Source organism: Aquarana catesbeiana, linkage group LG06, assembly GCF_042186555.1.
Source record: "Aquarana catesbeiana isolate 2022-GZ linkage group LG06, ASM4218655v1, whole genome shotgun sequence".
Lineage (NCBI taxonomy): Eukaryota > Metazoa > Chordata > Amphibia > Anura > Ranidae > Aquarana > Aquarana catesbeiana.
Window position 1 is genome coordinate 321,606,459 of NC_133329.1, and position 23,605 is coordinate 321,630,063.

Consider the following 23,605-nt stretch of genomic DNA (forward strand, 5'->3'; position numbering starts at 1 on the left):
AATAGCGTAAAATAAAAAACTCAAAAAGAAAACCGCGAATCAACACTCACCAAACTTCTACTAACACGAAATTAGCCGAAGGAACCCAAAGGGTAGCGCTAAAGAGCTGAGAAACCACGTAGTACGTCTAGTACGTCACTACGATCGTAATTGTTGGCCAACATTTGTCTGACCATGTGTATGCAAGACAAGTTGTAGCCAACAACCTTCGAACAAAATTCCACAGTTTTGTTGTTGGAAAGTCCGATCGTGTACACGGCATTAGTCTGAAGGGTTCAGTATTAAGTTGGCCCACCCTTTGCAGCTATAACAGCTTTAACTCTTCTGGGAATGTTTGACCATTCTTCTAGAAGAGCATTTGTGAGGTCAGGCACTGCCCTGACCTCACAAATGGCCTGGCTCGCAGTCTCTGCTCTAATTCATCCCAAAGGTGTTCTCTCGGGTTGAGGTCGGCCAGTCAAGTTCCTCCATCCCAAACTCGCTCATCCACACTATATTGCCAAAAGTATTGGGCCACCCCTTCAAATCATTTGGTGGAGGGAGGATAATGGTGTGGGGTTGTTTTTCAAGGGTTGGGCTTGGCCCCTTAGTTCCAGTGAAGGGAATTTTTAGGGTGTCAGCATACCAAGACATTTTGGACAATTTCATGCTCCCAACTTTGTGGGAACAGTTTGGGGATGGCCCCTTCCTGTTCCAACATGACTGTGCACCAGTGCACAAAGCAAGGTCTATAAAGACATGGATGAGTGAGTTTGGGGTGGAAGAACTTAACTGGCCTGCACAGAATCCTGACCTCAACCCGATAGAACACCTTTGGGATGAATTAGAGTGGAGACTGCGAGCCAGGCCTTCTTGTCCAACATCAGTGCCTGACCTCACAAATGCTCTTCTGCAAGAATGGTCAAACATTCCCATAGACACACTCCTAAATCTTGTGGACAGCCTGCCCAGAAGAATTGAAGCTGTAATAGCCGCAAAGGGTGGACCAAATCAATATTGAACCCTAGAGACTAATGCCCCGTACACACGGTCGGATTTTCTGATGGAAAATGTCCGATCGGAGCGTGTTGTCGGAAATTCCGACCGTGTGTAGGCTCCATCGGACATTTTCCATCGGATTTTCCGACACACAAAGTTGGAGAGCAGGAGATAAAATTTTCCGACAACAAAATCCGTTGTCGGAAATTCCGATCGTGTGTACACAAATCCGACGGACAAAGTGCCACGCATGCTCAGAATAAATAAAGAGATGAAAGCTATTGGCCACTGCCCTGTTTATAATCCCGACGTACGTGTTTTACGTCACCGCGTTCAGAATGATCGGATTTTCTGACAACTTTGTGTGACCGTATGTATGCAAGACAAGTTTGAGCCAACATCCGTCGGAAAAGATCCTAGGATTTTGTTGTTGGAATGTCCGAACAAAGTCCGACCGTGTGTACGCCCTATAAGACTGGGATTCCAATAAAGTTCATGTGCGCGTAAAGGCAGGCGTCCAAAACTTTTGGCAATTAAGTGTAGTTCCAGTAGGACACTTCACAGAAACAAATAGGATTGTTTCATACTGGTCCACAAGTAGTCTCTTTACTGACTCTTTACTCTCTAACTGATACATTTGCAGGTGAGCTTGTTCTGCTGAAAAACAGCAGACCTACTGGCTAGATGACCAGGAAAAATAGAGAAAAAAAAGCCTAAACAAGAAAACTAATGTAGCCACCACATTTAAGAACTGTAAGCTGCAATATAATAAATGTTTGCTTTTGAGTTTAATACCGCTTTAATGTCTACTGAGTTGGCTGAAAGCTATAAATTCATTGTATTACAGAGAAGATTTTCAATCACAAGCAGGTTATTAAGAGCAAACTGTATACTAGCTGCATGTCCCATTCCCTTTACAGTTTTTCTAACAAAAATAATATAATATGCACCTAACTTATGCTGTTTGCTTGCTGCATGTCTGGTGGTTACTCTCAACTGTAATAGGGAAAAACAAATTTCCAGTTTGATTTTTATATTTTTGCATCATTTGATGGAAAAGGGAAAACTGAGCTAACGCAGTAATTGTCAGAACTTAGCTTTTACTCCTTTTTTGTACAACCCCAATTCTAAAAAAGTTGTGATGGTGTAAAATCTACATAAAAACAGAATGCAATGATTTTCATATCTTATAAAACCATATTTTATTCACAATAGAAAATATATCACATGTTTAACCATGGCAGGATATGCCATACAGGTGGGGCACACAAGGAAAAGTGAGTACCCATGGATTAAAGCCAACACCTTCTTTACATGTTTGTGAAGGTCACCTTGCTCTAAACAGAGAAAAGTGAGTATCGGAAAATTCTCTGCTGATGGTTTGACCTAGTGAACATTTTATTAGATTTGCCTGGAATTTTAGTCAAGTTTTAAAAGATGATCTAAAACAGGGGTCTCAAACTGGTGGCCCCCCAGCTGGTGCGAAACTACAAGTCCCATGAGGCATTGCAAGTGTCAGAAACCATGAAATCAGACCGAGACAAAAGTACAGTTAAATCACACTTGTTTAATAATAAAAGTAAAAAGAACAAACATAGTCAAAACATAGCCAAAGTTCAGTAATCGGAACGGATAGTCAGCCAAGCAGAAGTCAGGGATCAAATTAGTGGAACAGCAAGCAGGATCTGGAGTCAGAAGGGATGTCAGCAAAGCCAGTCTTTAAACAGGAACGCTGGAGATTGTTTCTCGTGATGTGACCAAGGCAAAGGCAGAGCTCCTCTGGACTGGACGGCTTAAGTGGGCAGAACTGACGAGCAGGATCATCAACAGCTGGGTAACTGTGGAGAGGGATGGGAGCTGGCAATTAGCCGACAGCTGAGCGGCCAACTCAGAGAAGGAAGGGCTGAGCCCAGCCCTGACAGCAAGGCTGACAGGTGCAAGCTTGACTCCCACAGGCAGATGCATGATGGGACTTGTAGTTTTGCAACAGCTGGAGGGCCACCAGTTTGAGACCCCTGATCTAAAGGATCATGTGCCAGTTCATTAAATGCAGAATTCCAAGAAGCCTCCTTTATCTCCCATATGGGAAGCCCATGCTCCTGGGTGATTTCAGTCACCTTGCAGGATCCATTGGAGATTCCATTCCAATGTTTTAGAGGGTTATGGAGCATTCAATTATTGACCTAAGAAGAAGTTCCTGCCATTTTTAGAGGCTCTCTTAATATGGAAGTATAGTGCTTTCTTATTGGAGCTGCAACATTACACAGCAAATGCTTCCAGAGAGAAACTGGTCCATATTGCTGAAAGTTCTGACCTGTGTAAACAGATTTTCTCTTCTGTAATTGTGAGTTACATCAGCACTAATTTTGATAATAGAACACATTATAAAAAAAGAAAAAAAATACAGAACAAAAGAAGTCATTACAGTGGATAACACACAGTAAACATTTTATCAACATCTTAATTTGTACATTATCATGTCACAGTGAAAAATCAATTACTCATTTCAGAGTTCCAGATAAGCTGATTGAAAAGATTGCGGGTCGATGCAAACCACAAGTAGAATGTTTTGCTAATGAGAAAGTAATATTACTGACAGCCAGTAATATACTCAGTTTGAAAGACCTGATTTTTGGGGCTTTTCACAGGTACACCAGTAATTTACTTGAGCTTGAGCTGATACTGTGTTTTAATTTCAGAAGCTTTGATTTTTAAATAAATACAGTTTTTGTTATAATATATATAGATATATAGATATATCTATATAGATACCTTATATATATATCTATATATCTATATATCTATATATATAGATATATATATATCTATATATACTTTTTTTTATTGTTATTAATTGAAAATTAAACATGCATAATTTGTCTTCCAGGTAGTTTTTATTGTTGATAAATATAAAGTAAAAATTAAATATGAGAGAGGTTCTAGGCTGTTCTCCACTCCAAAACTACAAAAAGGGTTCCACTTTTAACCCGTAGCCTAAACCTAAAAATGTACACTTACCCTACCCTAACACATGCCCTAATATTTAGAAATTTGACTGTTACCTTGAACCAAGATTGTGTTGCAACTGATTTGCGATATGTATGGAAATGTTTAGTCCCTACTGTTAAGATTTTTCTATTCTTCTAAACTTACTGTATGTACCGTATGTGTTCCTTCTTTCGTGAGTTTGTATATTCTTCCTCTGTTTCTGTGATTCCACACAGAACTCCTGCAAAACATGAGTTGTTTTCTTGTGTACTACAACTCCAATTCCAAAAAAGTTGGGACGATGTTTCTACATTCTACATAAAACAGAATGCAATGATTTTAAAATCTCTTAAACTTTTTTTTTTATTCACAAAATAAAATAGAAAACATATCAAATGTTTAAACTGAAAAAAATGTACAATTGTAAGAAAAAAATAAGGTAATTTTGAAATTAATGGCGGCAATGTGTCTTAAAAAAAGTGGGGGCGGGGCAACAAAAAGCTGGCAATGTAAGGGGTACTAGCAAGGAAGTGCAAAATAAAATTTTGCAACTAAATAGGTTAATTGGAAACAGGTCAGTAACATGGGTATAAGAAGTGCATCATAAAGAGTCATAGTGTTTCAGAAGTAAACATGGACAGACGTTCACCATCCTGTGAAAAGCCGTGTCTAAACATCGTCAAACAATTTCAGAATAATGTTCTTTAACGTAAAATTACAAGATTTGCATGAAATCATCATCTACAGTACATATTATCATCAAAAGATTCTAAGAATCGGGAGAAATCATGCGCAAGGGACAAGGCTACATTGCAATATTGGATGCTGTCCGAGACCATGAACCAGGCAGAGACAGAAAATGCAGTTAAAATCACACCTTTAATGTAATAATAAAATAATACAGATCAGGAACGTATTCAAAAACAGAAGCCAGGGTTAGGAAGCCAAAACGGGTAATCAGACGAGCCCGGATGGGGAAGCCAGGAATCAGCATTGTCAGAAGCCAAAGATCAGGAACCAGAAGAAACGTCAGCCAGGCAAAGTCATAACAGGAACACAGCAAGGATGTTGACCAGGCGAAGGCAACAGAGGGAATGAATGTAGACGCCTGCAGCGCGCAGAGCGCACTGCAGCAAAAGTGGGTGTGGCCAAACTTTGCAGTGGGAGGGGCCTAAGGGGCATGGTTAAACAAAACCCAAGCTCCAGGCATATGCTGCGGGGGGTACCTTTAGGAGGTAGAGGACTTGTGCTAAAATTTTGAATAGAGTGGGGGACAGATATATAATTAAATATAAAGGTGCTTTGGGAGGGGAGAGGACTTTGCTGGGGGGGTCAGATGCTTACTGGGGGGCTGCTTTGGGAGGGGAGCAGACTTGGGGTGGGGGGTCAAATATGTATTGGGGGTGCTTTGGGAGGGAAGCACACTTGTGCTGGGGATGTTTTGGGAGGGTAGATGACTTGTGCTAGAATGTTGGGTGGGGGGGCGGGTATCTGCTTGGGGGACAATTTGGGAAGGGAGTGGACTTGTGCTGGAGGGGTCAGATACATACTGGGGGAGGTGCAGAATTGTGTTGGAGGGGTCAGATATGTACTGAGGGGGTGGGGGTGCTTTGGGAGGGGAGAGGACTTGTGCTAGAAGGTGGGCTGGGGGGATTTGAAATCCAATCCCCCCTCCAGCACAAATTCTCTCCCCTCTCAAAGCACAACTCCAGAACATATCCTCTTACACCCTTGTTACTTGCCTCCCTCCACCCCCTTCCCTGTCACTGTCAAAGGGATGTGGTTAAGCAAAACAAAAGCCTTCTTGTACCCTTAAAATATGCTTAGATTGGTGAGCCAGTGGGCTGAACAAGAAAAAACTAGGAGATTCCTCTATCCACACAAATTAGGTGGATGGAGGAATCCCACTGGCCATCCCAAACCCTTCTGTACGATTTGTGTCACCCAGCTCCCATACCTTTATTTCACTGGGCCACCAAGAACATTTACCACTGTGCCACAATTGGCCCCTTACTGCTATGCCACTGGCAGCCTTTTGTTGAACCATGCCCCGCTATCATGCCTGTCCCCAGTACAAGCCTGCTCCGGGATAAGCCTGTCAACCAGTAAAATTCCACCCCCCCATTAGTCTGTCCCTCAGTGCAACCCCCTAGGTTAGTCTGTGCCCAGAACAATCCCCCCCCCAGGTTTGTCTGTACCCCAGTGCAATCCTACAATCCCCCTCTTCCCCAGGTTAGTCTGACTGACCTGGAGGGATTGTACTGGGCAGACTAATCTTGGGGGTTGTAGTCCACAATCCCCCCCCAAACTTCATAGACTTCAGATCACAAATACCGGCAGGAGATCTCATTTCTCCTGGGCTCCAGATGACAACAGCCACCCAGCCCCACCAGAAATGCTGATCCCACCCCTACAATTGCCTGCAGCTCCAACAATAGGATCTGTGTATGGCTGAGAGTGGAGTCACACAGGATCCTCTTTGACAAGAGTCACATTGCCAGCAGTGACAGGAGCCCCGCAGCGGGCTGTGACATGAGCCCAGCAGCCTTTGGCAGTAACAGGAACCCTGCAGCCGGCAGTGACAGGAGCCCTGCAGCCGGCAGTGACAGGAGCTCTGCAGCTGTGGGCAGTGACAGCAGCCCTGCAGCTGTGGGCAGTGACAGGAGCCCTGCAGCTGTGGGCAGTGACAGGAGCCCTGCAGTTGTGGGCAATGACAGGAGCCTCGCAGCCAGGGGCAGTGACAGGAGACCCGCAGCCGGGGGCAGTGGCAGGAGCCCTGCAGCTGGGGGCAGTGATAGGAGCCCCGCAGCAGGGGGCAGTGACAGGAGTCTGCCAGTCGTGGGCAGTGACAGGAGCCCCGCAGCCAGGGGCAGTGACAGGAGCCCCACAGGCGGGCAGTGACAGGAGTCCCGCAGCAGGCAGTGACAGGAGCCCATGCTAGTGTACCCCCGCCAGAGAAGTCACTGGAGCCAAGTGCTGGAACTTGTTTCGCCACTGGACTACATTCAGCCTTGATTCCCCAGGACTTACATCAAATTCTGGGACGGTCCTGGCGAACCTGGAACGGATGAGAGGTATGCATGTGTGAGAAATAACTTCTTAATGTGACTATTTTGTGGAGTAAAAAAAAAAAATTCTTAATTTTACAAAAAATTACGGGCAAAAAATTGCAACTTCAAAAAACTCACTATGCCCCTCACTATATACCTTGAACTGTCATCTTTTCAAAAAGAGGTCATTTGGGGGGTATTTGTACTGTCCTGACATTTTAGGGCCTTAATAAATGAGATAGGCAGTCAATACATCGGAGTAGCATAGCTTATAAACACTACTGCCCTGAACACACGGTCGGATTTTCCGATGGAAAAAGTACGATCGGATTGTGCTGTCGGAAATTCCGATAGTGTGTGGGCTCCATCAGATTTTTTCAGTCTGAATTTTCGACACACAAAGTTTGAGAACAAGGTTATAAAATTTTCCGACAACAAAATCCGATGCTTTAAATTCCGATCGTGTGTAGACAAATCCGACTCACAAAGTGCCACGCATGCTCAGAATAAATTAAGAGACGAAAGCTATTGGCTATTGCCCCGTTTTATAATCTCGACGTACAGACTATACCGACATTCAGAACGATCGGATTTTCCGACAACTTTGTGCGACCGTGTGTATGCAAGACAATTTTGAGCCAACATCCGTCTGAAAAAATCCGATGGATTTTGTTGTTGGAATGTTCGTTTAATGTCCGATCCTGTGTATAGGGCATAAAACTTTCACACAAACCAATTATAATACACTTATCAGGATTTTTTTTTTACCAAAGACGTGTAACAGAATATATTCTGGTCTAAATTTATGTCGAAATTTGATTTTATTGAATTTCTTTTAAAACAGAAAGAATTTATTTATTTTTTGAAATTTTCGCTCTTTTTTCGCAAAAAAAAAAAAACAGTGGTGAATAAATATTACCAAAAGAAAGCTCTATTTGTGTGAAAAAAATGGTAAAAATTTCATTTGGGGAATTTGGGGACAGTGTAGCATGAATGATTGTCATTCAAAGTGCGAGAGCATGGAAAGCTAAAAATTGGTCTGTGAAGGAAGGGGGTGAAAGTGCCCTGTATTGAGGTAGTTAAACACCTTTGGGATAAACTGGAATGTTAGTTGCCAGCAAGGTTTTCTCATCCAACATCTGAATCTGTCCTTACAAATGTTCTTTTGGCTGAATGGACATAAATGACACACAGCAAAATTTTGTGGAAAGCCTTCTCAGGAAATTGTAGGCTGTTTTTGCTGAAAAGGAGGTGAGAGGGGGAGGCAACTCTATATTAATGGCCATGGCTTTAGAATCAGATGTCCAACAAGCTAATATAAGTGTGGTGGTCTACAAACTTTTGGCCATATAGTGTATGTAAGTTTCCTGTTTATTATTACCCTGGCTGGTATTTCCCTATATTATGGTACATAAATAAAAACTTGCTAAAGACTCAATCGAGGAATACATTTTACTTGCGAATGGATGATAGTAATTACTTTCCTTGCATATTAATGATAATTAACACCCTTCTAAATGGTGCCTTTATTTATGTAAAATGTTTCTAGCATCCTTGCTCCTTCGTAATTTATAGAAATGCAGCAGAATATTATGAAGACAGATTGAGGAACAGGCTTTATATCACCGGAAAGTATGATAGAATGAAAGAGTTATTAGAGTGAAATACTGGCACTACTTCTCCAAGTTTGGCACTTTTTAAACTGATCAGTTTTATTCTTGTTTCATAGTGGCTGTGTGATACTGTTAATATTTTAAATATGCAAATTAGCAAACATGTGTCCTTCATATTTCATTTTCTCTGATTTTATTAATCTCAGCTGTAAACTACAAAGACTGCAGAGGAAATAAATATAACTGTATACTCATTTCTGCAGAATCGTTTGTGTTGGTGGCGATGGATCAGTAAGCGAAGTTGCTCACGGTCTTCTTCTCAGAGCCCAGATGGATGCTGGGAAAAACATAAATGCCAACTTCAGTCCAGTCAGAGCAACACTACCACTTGGAATAATACCAGCAGGTGAGTGTGAGGTTCACCATATTATATGCAAATAATATTATATTTGCTCCTTTTGCTTCCTTTAATAGTGCATTACGTTTATATAATTATAATATGCTGCTCTTAGTTCTTATAATATAGCCTGAGTTTTTTTTTTTTGTTAGGGCATACTCAGCCAACTGAATACATTTTCTCCCACTGTACCTAAAGCAACTGCAATTTGTACGTGATTGCCAGGAAGTGGGCAGGACTTTGTCTACCACATCACACGATCCTATGTGGCTTTGAAACTTTGCACCTTACTTATACAATCATCTAAACTAAATATTCAGACATTTTCTCAAGGATCCGTGGTGTGCTGGCATTATGTACTTAGGTCTATGATGTTATGGGTTATCAGCTAGTAGTTGCCACAGCATCTGTTCACTTCTGAACATTTCCAGGAATGTGTGTGATGAGAATCTCATCAAATATATACTGTATACGTTCGTGTAAATGGAAAGAGGTAGGTGTGGCGCTATTCTGGGGTGCAATATTGCATACCACTGTGTAACAATCTGTGTGTCTCTATATTACACTCCCAATACAATGAAATTTAATTAAATAATAAGCAACAACATTAATAAACTTTTTTAAAGTGTCAAGTGCCTAATGCATACACTGGTGTGTACTGGTGCTGGCAATACACATATGCAAAATAAGTAGATTTCCTGTGATCATATATAATCCATTCATCAATCCAAAGAGTTAAAAATAAAATGACAAGTGCTCTTCAAAACCGTGCCTTAGTGATCCTTACACATAAAAAGAATTGATGTGAAAAATTAATAAAAATTCTGTGATCATATAAAGTCCATTAGTTGTTCCAAATAGTAAAAAATAAAAATGAATAAACAATAAATATAAAGTGACAGGTGCTCTTCAAATCTGTGCTCCTTGATCCTTATAGGCCCCCTATAGGTATTGCACTCACCCGAACCACTCACCCCACACAGGGGTATCTCGCTTTCACAGTATCTACCACTGTGCAGCAATCTCCAGATCTGTGTCTGTGGTATCAGCTATGTCTTTCTGTGCTTGCGGTGTCAGGTGTACCTTTCTCCTTTAAATCTCACTCCGCATCACCCACATATAGAAAAGAGCCATCTCCATAGTGGGATTCCATTTTAAATTAAATGTATTATCACAAATAGATTGAAAATGTACTCACATTGCTTCAAGTACATATATAGCCTTTAAAAACAGGAAGCTGGAACTATTTGCGCTCCACGGCCTGAAACCGGAAGTGACGCAAAGACGCTAGATGCTCCGCCCTACTGTATATGTTAGTTTACCACAAAGAGAGCAGTTTTAACAGAGTATTTATGTATATAAAAGCAGAAAGTAACCTGCTCGAACACCACAGTGGAAACTGACATTTATAAAAATGTCCCATCACTGATCATTACAAAGTATAAAAAGTCATCCACCACTGATAGCAAATGGGAGGGCATCTTTCTTAAAATCTCTAGGGGGGGGGATACACTATATCAGCTTATGATTGGCATCTTGTGCAGACCGATTAGGAGCTGACTTTAAATTGTTCTAAAGGCTGAAGGTTTTTCTCGGGGCTTTTTTTCAGCTGGAACTTGGTGGAACTCAGTTCCACCACCTCTGGCTCAGTTCCTCTGCTCACCACTATCAGTTGCAATAACAGAAGTTCGGCTTCTGTGTTTACAAGTGACAGATTGTCTCCCAACCACTCACACAGATCTGATTTCCTGCGTGGCTCCCGCTGAGTGCAGGATGGGGACAAGGGATATACAGATGCTCGGGATGCAGTGCAGATCCTGACTCTCCCACTGGATGATCTCCCTGCAGGTGAGAGAGGCAGAGCCACCTACAATGTGCAGGTAGGTACTAGAGCCGGCTGGGTGTTTCAGCCTAATACAGCAACACAAGTAAGATATGTGGAAGATGGTGGAGCTGGGGGGGTTGCATGCAGAGGTCGGAACTGAAGAGGTGTGAGATGTGGATGGAGATGCAGAATCAAGCAGCTGTGTAAGAAGGCTGAACTCTGCACGCTGTGTACAGCTCACCCCTGAACTCTGCACATAGCACCCCCCCAAGCTCTACATGTAGCGCACCTCTGAACTCTGTGTGTAACACTTCCCCCCCCTGAACTCTGCAATCTGTACATAATGCACCCCTGGTATTACCTTCCCACTGTTTGTCGTAAAATTTAACCACACCCACTATTTGATGCAGTTTGGAGGGTGTGTGTGTGTGTGTGGGGGGGGGGGGGGGTCATGGTTGAGTTCCTGCACCTATTTCCTGAGAAAAAAAGCCCCAGTTTTTCTTCTCTTAAAGTGTTTGTAAACCTTTTTTTTTCTAAGATAATAAACATGTTATACTTACCTGCTCTGTACAATGGTTTCGCACAGAGCAGCCCCCCCCCTTCATCCAGTGTCCCCATAGTAAGCTGCTTCCTATGGGGTCACTCATGTAGGCTCACTCCTGAGCCCTGCTGTCTGCATCCATAGACCCAGCCGGGCATGGATCCGCCCCCCACTCCCTCGTCACAGAGTTTGATTGACATCAGCAGAAGGCAATGGCTACCACAGCTATTGATTCAGTATGCAGCTCCCCCCTCCTTCTTATGTTTGCAGTACCTGAGCCCGATCTCGATCCAGTGATGTGCACGAGAGCAAAGGCTCTCTCTGTTCTCTCCCTGCTCGTTGGTTCAGGCACTGCAGCCTCACTTCTTAATTGGGAGAAATCTGCACTCTGCAGTTGTGATTGGAGAAGAACTGTTTGCCACATCAAAAGTTGGGGTGGCTTTTAGAAATGCTATGCAGGTGTGTAATGAGGGAGAAGGCAGAGGCCCAAAGATAAGCAATATTTTTAAATGTATCGAACTGCAAATGCACACAGGAATCGGATTGCATCCATGAGATCCGATTCTGCTGCGGACCAAAAAAAAGGTCCTGTGTGAGTTTAGTCCGAATGCAATGCAAATTCAGCCATACTAGCTGTATGGCTGAAATTGCATCGCACAGAGATTGCATGTGATTTGCGGTGCGAAGCACACGCAATGTCGGACATTGCACCAGTGGGAACCAGCCCTTAAGGTTAAAAGTTTAACATTGCTGACAGGTTCACTTATTTTGTTATTATAGTTTTTAGAAAAAGAATAAGATTTTCAAAAACAGTAGATTTTTGATATCAGAGGTTGGAACTAAACTCTCCTAACTTTTTCAGCCAATGAATCTGCCATCTTGGCCTCTGTTTAATCTTCTACTGCCATGATGCTGCACATGTGATCACTTATGACACCAGCCATTTGATGGGTTGACAGTTTGGTTGAGAGCACAATTTGAATTTGACTGTACCTTTTTTTGAAACTGGGAATTAGTTTTGCTTTAATGTAGTATGAACACTATCTGTTAACTTAATGTTTATGAACTGCCTGTTTTCAGATGACAGGTGTGTCCATTTGTCCTTCACTTTGTTTGACCGTATATTGTACTGTAAACTCCTCTAAATAAAATTATTACAGGAAACTAAATTTTAACATTTCCCTTTAATTCTTTAAAAAAGTGAAGAAAGCAAATATGGCTGTTTTTTTCTGTATGCAGTGAATTAATATAATCAGTATGTATCCTCTAGTGTAAATAAAGAATATGACATTATCTTGGCATTCTAATGCTCAAGTGGAAGCCACCCGTAGAGTCAGTTAGTTTTTTAGCTGCATTTTTCTTGGCGGTTGCTAATATATTGGTAATTCACACTAATGGGCATTATCCAGTGTATTAAGCAATCTCAAATAAATTCGCTATGGGAGCTAGAACGTGTTTAGATGGAAGGGCAAATATATTTAATACTTATATTGTATTCTAAAAAAAGTTTTATGTATGTGTTAAGAATCTGTTATTATATAATCATAAATGCAATCATATAAAGCTTTCTCAGTGAGCAGATTATATTTTAGTTAATTTCAAGCTTTACTTCTATTTGTTTTTGTTGCCACTAACAGCCACTCCTCTGAAAGAAGAAAGAAGCCATTGTTAAAAAATTTAGCTAAAATATTCTGAAGAATTAGTGATGTAATGGATGATCAATCATATGTACCAGACAATGTAATGAAAACAAAGACAGGATATTGGACACACCTCCTAATTTAACTAATGGTTTTTGTTTTGGGTTGGTGTTTGCCATACTGGGATACCCAGTGACTCTGGAATACTAACTAATTTTTGCTTTGTAGTCACCAGGGCTTTTTTTCTCAGAGAATAGGTGCAGGAACTCAACCATGCCCACCACAAACACATACCTGCCAAATGGCATCAAATAGTAGCTCTTCCCTCTGCATACAACCCCCTCCCTCCACTGCCCTCATCTTCTCCCCCCTACTTAAAAGCTCCACCATTTGTCATATGTCTTATCTTTGTCGCAATATTAAGCTGAAACACCTATCCGGCTGTAGTACCTCCCAGAATACTATACTATACTACAGTCACTTGCAAGGGAGATCATGCAGTAGGAGCATCAACAACTGGTCGCCAGGGAAGAAAATGGAGACCACAGAGGGTGCAGCCTACCACATACCCTCTCATCCACACACCCTCTCCTGCCCATGACTGCACTGAACCCTGGGCACCTGTTCTGTATCTCCCTTGTCCCTGTCCGGCACCCAGTGGGATCTGCACAAGAGATCTGACCTGTGGGAGTTACTGGGAGATAAGCTATCACTTGTAAACGCAGAAGCTTGACTTCAGTGTTACCAAGTGATAGTAGTGAGCAGGGAGCAGAAGACCTGATCCAGAGGTGGTGGAACTGAGTTCCCCCTAGTTCCTGCTGAAAAAAAGCCCTGGTAGTCACATTTTAGTCTGGTTGATATAGTGTCTAAAAATGTTATATCACAAAACAAGAATAAGAAGTAAGCTGGAAATAGGGAATTGAGAAACGTATAGACCAACTTCTGATAACGGGAAGGCAGTAAAACAGACAAGGTTAGGTAGTCTATTCAAACGGAATGGGCTGTGATGCACCTTTATGCCCAACGATTTTCGTTCTACTCCATTTTTCATCCTACTTTGTGTTTGTAACATACCACAGTACAGACTGAAGAGAAAGTTGGGACCATCACAATTTTGGCCACCATTTCTATAGAGCAGAGGTCTCCAAATAAAGGGCCAGTTTACTGTGCTTCAGACTTCAGGGGGGCCGGACTGTGGCCAGTGGGAGTAGAAAAAGTCCCAACGTCAGTGGGAAACAATAATGCCCCAACATTGGTGAAATTGGTAGGAATCGTGCCCCATCAAGAATGTCCTTGGGCCCCAACATTTGTAACACTGGTAGGAATTGTGCCCCATCATTGATATCATTGAATCCCATCATTGGTGTCAGTGGGAGGAATTGTGCCCCATCATTGATGTCATTGGGCCCCATTGTTGCTGTCATTGGGAGGAAGTTTTATGTCAGCTCTTTTGTTTACATGCTGTTGTCAGCAGGGAATCCCCCACTGACAGCAGGGATGATCATTGTTAGGACGCTGGCAGGTGCCGCTCCTTAACAACCAATGACTTATCCTTGCTGTTAACAGCAGGGATGAGTCACTCATCGTTCACGATGCTGGTGGATGTCTACTCCTAACAACCAACACAAATCACACAAAAAAACGCATCATAAAATGCATTTAGGTACGATTTTGATGTGTCTCCATTGAAGTCTGTGGACCACAAAACTGCACTGCATTGCACCAAAGTAACACAGGACCCTTCCCCAAAGTACCTTTGCAGCTGCGCTGCATTTATGTGAGCAAGCCCCATGGGATTCAATGTTATTTCCATTGTCATGCAATTCAGTGTTACCCAAGTGGCATCTGAAATCACATCATTGTGAACCAGGCCTAATGATCCAAATTTCCACTCTTTGATTATAATAGTGCAGCCTTACTTCTTAAGAATGAATTTTTTACTTTCTTCCTGTCAGATTTGAATTGATGACAAACAATCAAAAACTGTAGTATAAGCCATCATGAACAGTGACAGTTCCAAATCGCATGACAAGTCGCACCAAATTGTCAGCAATGGAACCATTCGAATCGGCGCGACTCTGACTTTGTGGTGATTTGATTTGAAAAAAAGGTTCCTGCACAATTTTTTTACGATTTCAGATGCAACTTGCATAGGCATCTATGCATAAAGTCACACAGATATCAGGCAAGTCGCACCTGAAATCACACTGACCTGCGTCTTTGAAATGGTGCTACTTCAAGTGAAGTAGCATGATTTCAAAGTTGCATTCTATGTGAACCAAGGCTCACAAAGGTGTTTCAAGATCACACAAAAGAAAACTAAAGGCTTTGTTAATGTTGTTACCCTTCGCCTGCAGCCTGAAAAGAATGTCACTTATCAGCTTTGAGCTCAGAAAGAAGACAGGTCATCCTTCACAGAGGCATTACAGCCTGATGTTAGACTGACAAGTCCACTTTGATAGAGATTAGATGTGAATAACAGGATATGCACCAATCTATGTGGGAAGTAGGGGACAGCTAGAACGATACTTCCCACATGTCAGTACTTTATTTCTGTCTGTGTCCCTATTTCTAGTTTTTTCCCTCACTCCCTGTCTAGTGAAACCACTGTCACAGAGACAGGAAGTGAGTGGAAATCTCTCTAACAAAGTCCTGGAGACCAGAAAACCAAAATAGATTATGGTCATTGCCTACTGTATCTAATTCTAAAAAATAAGTTTTGTTTGGACTTGTGCAATTCCAGCAAATGTGTGCTGGAAATTCATCTGTCTGTATTTATAGCATTGATTTTCAAAGAGGAATTAACTCTATGTATAATGTGACAGATGAGCAATTCTTGTTTGAATCTGACATTTGAATAATGTTTGGTATTGGAATCTCTCTGTTATGTTATATGTGGATATTGATTGGCAATCTTATATGACTTAAAGCTCATGCACACAGGATGCTTTAAAAATGCCAGCGCTGCTGTCAGGATAAAGCAGCATTTAAAATGCACTTTTAGCCTCGTTTTTGAATAGTTTTTAAGAGCATTTATGCATTTTTTTTCCACATTTTTGCGCATTGGCATATTTACAGTAAAAACACTTCCTAAAATGTAAAAACACGTGGCTCAAAGCTTGTTACAGCGTTTAGTCGCGTTTAGCAGCGTTCTTTTTAGCGTTGTGTGTTTTTACAGCCAAACAGCCTGTGCTTCTGGGCGCACTGGCAGACATTTTTTTTTACTGCCCCTAAAGACTTATGCCTCCAAACTCCTCTGAAAGATTATGTGTACATGGACACATAGGCTAACATAGAGGAGAGTTGAGAGACAGTAAAAAAAAAAACACCAGACGCCCCTAAAAGTAGCTGCAAAAAAAACGTCCTGTGTGCATGATCCCTTAATGTGATGGGTAAATTTTGTTTACCATTTTCAAAGAGGATTTAACCCTTTGCACCTAGCATTTTCAGAGGATTGGTCAATTACTGTATTTTCAGATTATTCAATCATTTTCAAACAAGATTCACCCAATGGCAGCCACATATAAGATAATAGAGAGATTCCTATAACAAAAATAAATAATTTACAAATAGACTCTTACGTGTGGAGGTTATTAAGAAGGTACAAAAGCCAATTCCTGTTTGGGTCCATTTTAAGTCCAGGTCTAAACACAGTCCTAGGGATGTCAGGAACACACACTATACGCTTTCTTGTAGCTTATGTGTATCCAAAGGCCACATAACAAATATTCATCTACAGAGGTCACATCAGGGCATAAAATAAAAATAAAATACAGTGGACAATTGTATTTGCCATTCATCACAGAGATTTTATAAATTTGTTGATAGGGCCATTTATCAATAGAAGAACGCATCATAATTTTGTATTCCATTAAGTCTATGCAGCGTATGCTACTACACTGGCTCAGATATTGTGCAGTCATTTATTACTAATGCCTGAACATATGGCGAGTCCTGAAGCCACTCTGTTGGCTATTTCCATTGGCATTTGTTGCTGTGGAATCCATTTAATGCAGCCAAATAGGCTAAGTTGGAGAGGGGCACCACAAAGGCATTGATGGCAAAGATAAATAGGTAAACATAACACAAATATAAAGAAGGACATGCATTAATGCTTATAAATATTACAGCAAGCACAAATGGAGACTGTCTACAGTAGAAATTGTAGCCACTCATGCCCATGTGTGCAAACTGGGAGACGTTGAAAATTCAGACATGACAAAATATTGCATATTGACGTCATAGCAGCTGTATAGTTTCGCCAGCATCATTCCACATGCTCCTTTTGGAATCTCCCTATTTGAAATCTATGCTTGCTTTAATAATGCCAAAAACCTAAGCAATATATATTGAATATTTTTTACAGTTTCATCAAATAATGTTCATAAGTTTATTGCTTACAAATTAATTCTGTAAGTGACCCAGTGACCCAGCTTATTCAGAGGAACACGTAAAATAAAATTAAAGTGTGACCACTTACAAATGATTTTCATGTTAAAGAACTGGAGGAGAGCTACAAATAATAATAGTTATTATTAGATAAATTGCTAAATAAATAAATATATATATATATATATATATATATATATATATATACAAAATACATTATATATTGGATAGGTACACATAAATGTTATGCTTATGGGAAAAGTAAAAGGCAATTAATGTAATATTAGCAGGTACTAGGTAATTGCTGAGGGTCTCAATCAACAACTGTACCTGAAAGCTGCTGGAGGCTGCCAAGCCACTGGTTTGTCACTGATTGGAGACCACTGTGTGGTTTAATAATGCAAAGAACATAAACAGGAATTTATCTAAGTTAATGAAAGACTAAATGTGATTGGTTACCAAGAGATACTACACCTCACTGATCTCTGCACCGTTTTATTAATAAGCCTATGTAGGTATTTATTGCTACATACATATTTCATAGGCAGCAATAAAGAACGTAAGTCCATAGCCTAAACTAGAACATCATTGGCTTTAAAATGAATTACAAGATAATAAAACATTTCCTTGGGACTGTTAATTTTTCAGATATTTCTAGGCAAAATACTAAAGTGTTGGTTAGCTTTTCAGGAGAATTTTAGACATGCTTGAGTGGCAAGTCATTACATCACATTTATCTCTTTGGTGTGGGAGACATTAACAGCCTTATGAATATTCATGTCATCTGGTTAATTAACTTAATTGTTCACTAGAAACTGCTTTCTCATCCAAGGACATTCTTTTTTTCTGTCTTGCAATTTTAAGTTGAAATAATCATCTTTGTCTGATGTATTCTCTATTTTTTTAATTGAAAAGTATGAATATAAAGGCTTTCATAGTCTTATATCATATTTGAAGTGTGTTTGAAGTATTTATCAGTGTTCTAACGCAATATTGTATTTTTTTTGTTGTGTTCTAAACACAAGAGGGTTTTTGACAAAGGCATCGTGACAGTAGGCATGAGTCTGGGGTTGGCAAATGCCCCAGAAGTGGCTTTTTACTGCATAGTATAGTATATATCCTGTCCTTATGTCTATAGACACCCTGGTTTTATGAAAACAGTCACTATATTTTATTGCATGACAGACAGGTTGGGTCTGGTGAGTGGGTAGAATTTAGGGCATGAAAAATGTTTTTGTCTGTAAGTCCCGTTCTCTAAATCCAGCTAGACACACAGGGCAGTGAGCCGCTCCAAGCTCTAATTATCAAACCCCAGGTGGTATCCGGCGATAGTGTCCAGACATCCAATGCAAAATGAATTGGCTGCACTCTGTCATATAATGTACTCCAATAAATACACTACAGTTTGCATCATTATAATGACTGTCCTTATTTTTATTGTTTTACTTCTGTTCTGATCTTCTTTTGCCCGGAAAAAATCGCAATCTTTAGCTGAAAGCACACTAATGTGATTAATTAAAAACTGAGTTGACCACAAACCGTTTCCAACCCATGTGATTACACATGCTCTCTGTCCCTCCTCAAATATAGTGTAAGAGAACAAAGAAAGCACTCACCTGTGTAGGTGTGTTTTCTGGGGGGTGGGGGGTAGAGTGTCATGTGAAATTACCCTCTCCTGCCAACACTTAAATCCACTCATGCTACAACACCAAGATTACAGGGATCCTGAGCCTCCACTAAGTTGGAGTAACAGCTACTTTCCTGAGTCCTTAAAGTGGTTATAAAGCCTTAAGGTTTTTCACCTTATTGCATTCTTTGCATTAAGATGAAAAACCTTCTGTGCTGCAAAATCCCCCCCAGCCCCCCATTATACTTAAATGAGCCCAATCCCATCCAGTGATGTGCATGAGAGCAGCGGCTCTTGCCCCTGTCTCCCTCCTCCCTAGGCAGATTGATAGCAGAGGGAGCCATTGGCTCCCACTACTGTCAATCAAATGCTGTGCCAAGCAAGCGGAGGGCCGAGCCACCTGCTTTTGTCAATAGACGCAGACAGGGTGGCTCAGAAGCGAGCATGCATTGGTGTCCCCATGGAAAGCCGATTTTCCAGGAAAAAAATTGCTCTCATGGAGAAATTGAAGTTGGGATAGGAGAAGGTTGAACATCCAACACAATCCTATGACTCTTAGAGCTTCTCAGCTAGCAGTCACTGGGTGGGATTCAGTATCCAGGAGCATCACACAGCATCCTGTGGAGCACAGCAGCCAAGAGTTTCTCTTTCTCAGCTCCTTGACTGTAGCAAAAAGCATCAGACCAACTCTCTAGGCCTAGGCTCCAGCTCTGCGTCCTCTCTCTACACACACTGCCTGGTTCTTTCGGAGGATCTTTCCTTGAAAGGAGGGTTACTAAAGGACCACTCCAAAATAGTGCCTCTTTTGATAGATTGGCTATTTTCATGACCATTGTAATTGGCTGCCACAAGGTCACAGTGGCTGTTCACAAGGTTTAGAAGTGTGTCTATGGGAATGTTTGAGCATTCTTCCAGAAGCGCATTTGTGAGGTCATGCACTGATGTGGATGAAAAAGCCTGACTCTCAGTATCCGCTCTAATTCATCCCTAATGGTGTTCTCTCAGGTTGAGGTCAGGAATCTGTGTGGACCAGTCAAGTTCTTCCACTCCAAACTCTCTCATTCATGTCTTTATGGACCTTGCTTTGTGCACTGGCGCAAAAGTCATGTTGGAACAGGAAGGGACCATCCCCAAACTGTTCCCACAAAGTTAGGGGCATTAAATTGTCCAAAATGTCTTGGTATGCTGAGGCCTTAAGAGTTCCCTTAACTGGAACTAAGGAGCCAAGCCCAACCCCTGAAAAACAACTACACACCATAATCCCCCCTCCACCAAATGATTTTGACCAGTGCCTGACCTCACAAACATTCCCATAGACACACTGTTAAACCTTGTAGACAGCCTTCCCAGAAGAGTTGAAGCTGTTGTAGCTGCAAAGGGTGGGCCAACTCAATATTGAACCCTACGGACCAACACTGGGATGACATAAAAGTTCATGTGTGTGTGTAAAGGCAGGCGTCCCAATACTTTTGGTAATATATATGTATGTGTTGTGCAGGTGGCAAGTGGTTAAAATGTATCTAATACCCAAAATATAATACATTGCCCCATTCGCACAGTACAAATGTACATGCCGTTTCACAGGATGAATAGTTTTGCAAATGTTTTAAAAATACATCTCTAAGTGTCATGTGATTTGGGAATTACAGTTGCATGTTTTGGAATTCCAAGTTTTGAGATTTTGTATAATTATATACAACATTGTTACTAATTTTCAGCTGAGCAGAAATAGTGTTTTGATTATGAAGAATGAAGCAATGCTCATTAACGCGCCTATAGCATTTATGATGTATTTATGATGTGTTTTTGTTGTGTGTATGAAGAGTTGAAAAAGGTTCAAGAATGTTTGATAAATACCAATGAAAGTGTTACTTTTCTAGTGGGAGGAGCTTAAAAGGAAGTGATGTAGAGGAAATGATCTACTTTGAGGTGTGTTTTAAGTTGTGGTGTTTTCCACCAGAATCCTCCGATGTTTCAATCATGTTTTGTTGAGTACAACAGGGCCACCCATGACTTTGGTTTTAGCTGATTCAGAAGGAATCGCCTGAAACTTGAGCCATGTATGGCAAGCTTAAGTGTTGTTAAATTTAAGGAGCGTGATTTTTGTTTACTTTATGCATTGTTTTTTTAGGTACTACCAATGTCTTGGCGTATTCTCTGCATGGAATTAGACACTATGTAACTGCAGCACTGCACATCATTATGGGCAAGTATAAATCTTTTTCTAACTCTTGGAGTCCTTACACATGGGAGGTCCACTCGGCGGACTTCACTTTGCTCAGTGGGGGATCGCTCTGCTGATGCCCACTGAGCAGGCAGATCACTGCAGTCTGTCTCTGCTCACTGTGCAAAAAATAGGGTCACCATCCGTCTGGATTTGGCAGACAGGATCGGATCAGGTAGCGGCGGGTGTCAGCGCTGACATCTGCCGGGTGAATGGAGCGTCTGATCAGGTCCACCTGAAAAAAAGGACAGACGGACCTGATCGAACCGCCTGTGTAAAAGGACCCTTCAAGGATATTTTTTAAGGATAAGTTCACCTTTCTAAACATGTTACATTTTACACCTCCCTGTGACAGCAGGCGGGGGACCTTCTCCTCGCTCCCACTAACACTATTTGAAAACAGTGTGTGATCGCAGGTACAATGCTTCACAGACTCCTTAGAAAAAGAAAATAATCAAAGCACATTTATTGACCTGCAAAAAGGCAGGAAGTAGAGAAATTCTCCAGCAGGTTAAACAAAAAAACCTGACAGATCCTTGCATAAACACAATGTGTGATTCAGGGATCTCTCCTGCTGAGCTATAGGAATGGGCCGAACACCCCCCGATTCGGTTCTCACTAAAACACGCGAACAGGCAAAAAGTTCTAACGAACATGCGAACCCTAATAAAGTCTATGGGACACGAACATGAAAAATCAAAAGTGCTAATTTTAAAGGCGTGTATGCAAGTTATTGCCATAAAAAGTGTATGGGGACCCTGGTACTGCCCCAGGGGACATGTATCAATGCAAAAAAAAGGTTTTAAAACAACAGTTTTTTCGGGAGCAGCGATTTTAATAATGCTTAAAGTGAAACAAAAGAAATGAAAGATTCCTTTAAATATTGTGCCGGGGGGGGGGTCCCCTTAGTCTGCCTGTAAAGTGGCGCATCTGTGCGATGTATAGAACAGTACCGCAGCAAAATGATGTTTCTAAAGGAAAAAATGTCATTTAAACTTGCTCGCGGCTGTAATGTATTGCCGGCTCCCGTCAATATAGATAAAAAAGGGAACAGTGTGCAGTCGTCGTCCCCAGTCCATGGATTCTGGGGGGGGGGCCCACACTGTTTTTTTTAAATTTTGGCATGGCGTTCCCCTTAAAATCTATACTACACCCAAAGGGCCTGGTATGGATTTTGGGGGGATCCCATGCTGTTTTTTTTCTAAATTCTGTCATAGGGTTCCCATAACCACTTCAATACACTGTATTATAAACTTTGCACTGCACTATATACCTCGCAGTGTGTTATATATACTCTGCACTCTGTAAATATATATTATACACTGACTGCACTGTGTATGTGTGAGTGTATGTATGTATGTGTATATATATATATATATATATATATATATATATATATATATATATATATATATATACTAGCCTAGCCTGCCTGCACTGTATATATAGACTCTCTCTCTCATATATATATATATATATATATATATAGTCTGCACTGAATGCACTGTGTGTGTGTGTGCGCGTATATATATATATATATATATATATATATATATATATATATTACACTGTATGTATATACATATTAATACACTGCCTGCACTATATATATATTCTACACTGCACTGTATATGTGTGTATATATATATATATATTTTCTAAACTGCCTTCATGCCTCTAACTAACCTGCCTAATCTAGCTCAAGTTCTCTCAATCTCCACATTATCACATTACATACGACCACCGTGTAAGCAGCCTTATATAGTGTGGGGCGTGGACTTAGCCCCCTGAGCCATGATCATGGCGATCTCAGCAGATCGCGCTGCGATTGGCCAAAGCATGCATTATGGGGCGCTCCGTGGCACTCGAATTTGCCATGAACGCCCCATATGTTTGTTTGCAGACCATCCCTACTAAACTATTGCATTCCTGCTTTACTATCATATCATTTTCAGGGAAACTTCACTTCCAACAGTGGTCTTCTTGTGATACATAATAGTGTCTTGGAGCGATATAAAATATTAGATTTTATGTTCAAATACACTTCTATAAATATGTTAAAGCAGAACTATAGGAAATAAGTTCAACTTTCTACCAGAACATACCCTCCTAGAGTAAAGCCTAGCTTTGACAGATGTGAAAACCAATGTGCATACCCTTAATTCTATTTTGATATCAGCCTCCAAGAGTCCTTTGTGGCTCTACTGTAAGTTTAACCCTGCAGGATCATGGGAAGGTCAAGAAGTACTCTGCATAACTACTGCTTAAATTGGACATCCCTTTAAAGTGGTTGTAAACCCTACATATATCCAGTGAAGTGACTGGGCTCTGGT

The 23,605-nt window shown here is 41.1% G+C and overlaps 1 protein-coding gene across 2 annotated transcripts in view; it reads left to right on the forward strand.

Annotated features, from left to right (window-relative positions):
- CERKL (CERK like autophagy regulator) overlaps positions 1-23,605 on the forward strand; it is a 207,969-nt gene that overhangs the window by 136,327 nt on the left and 48,037 nt on the right. For both annotated transcript variants that reach the window (XM_073633748.1, XM_073633749.1), the window contains exons 5-6: positions 8,893-9,035; positions 21,180-21,254. In XM_073633748.1, coding sequence (XP_073489849.1) covers positions 8,893-9,035; positions 21,180-21,254 — 218 coding nt within the window. The remainder of the gene's footprint in view (positions 1-8,892; positions 9,036-21,179; positions 21,255-23,605) is intronic.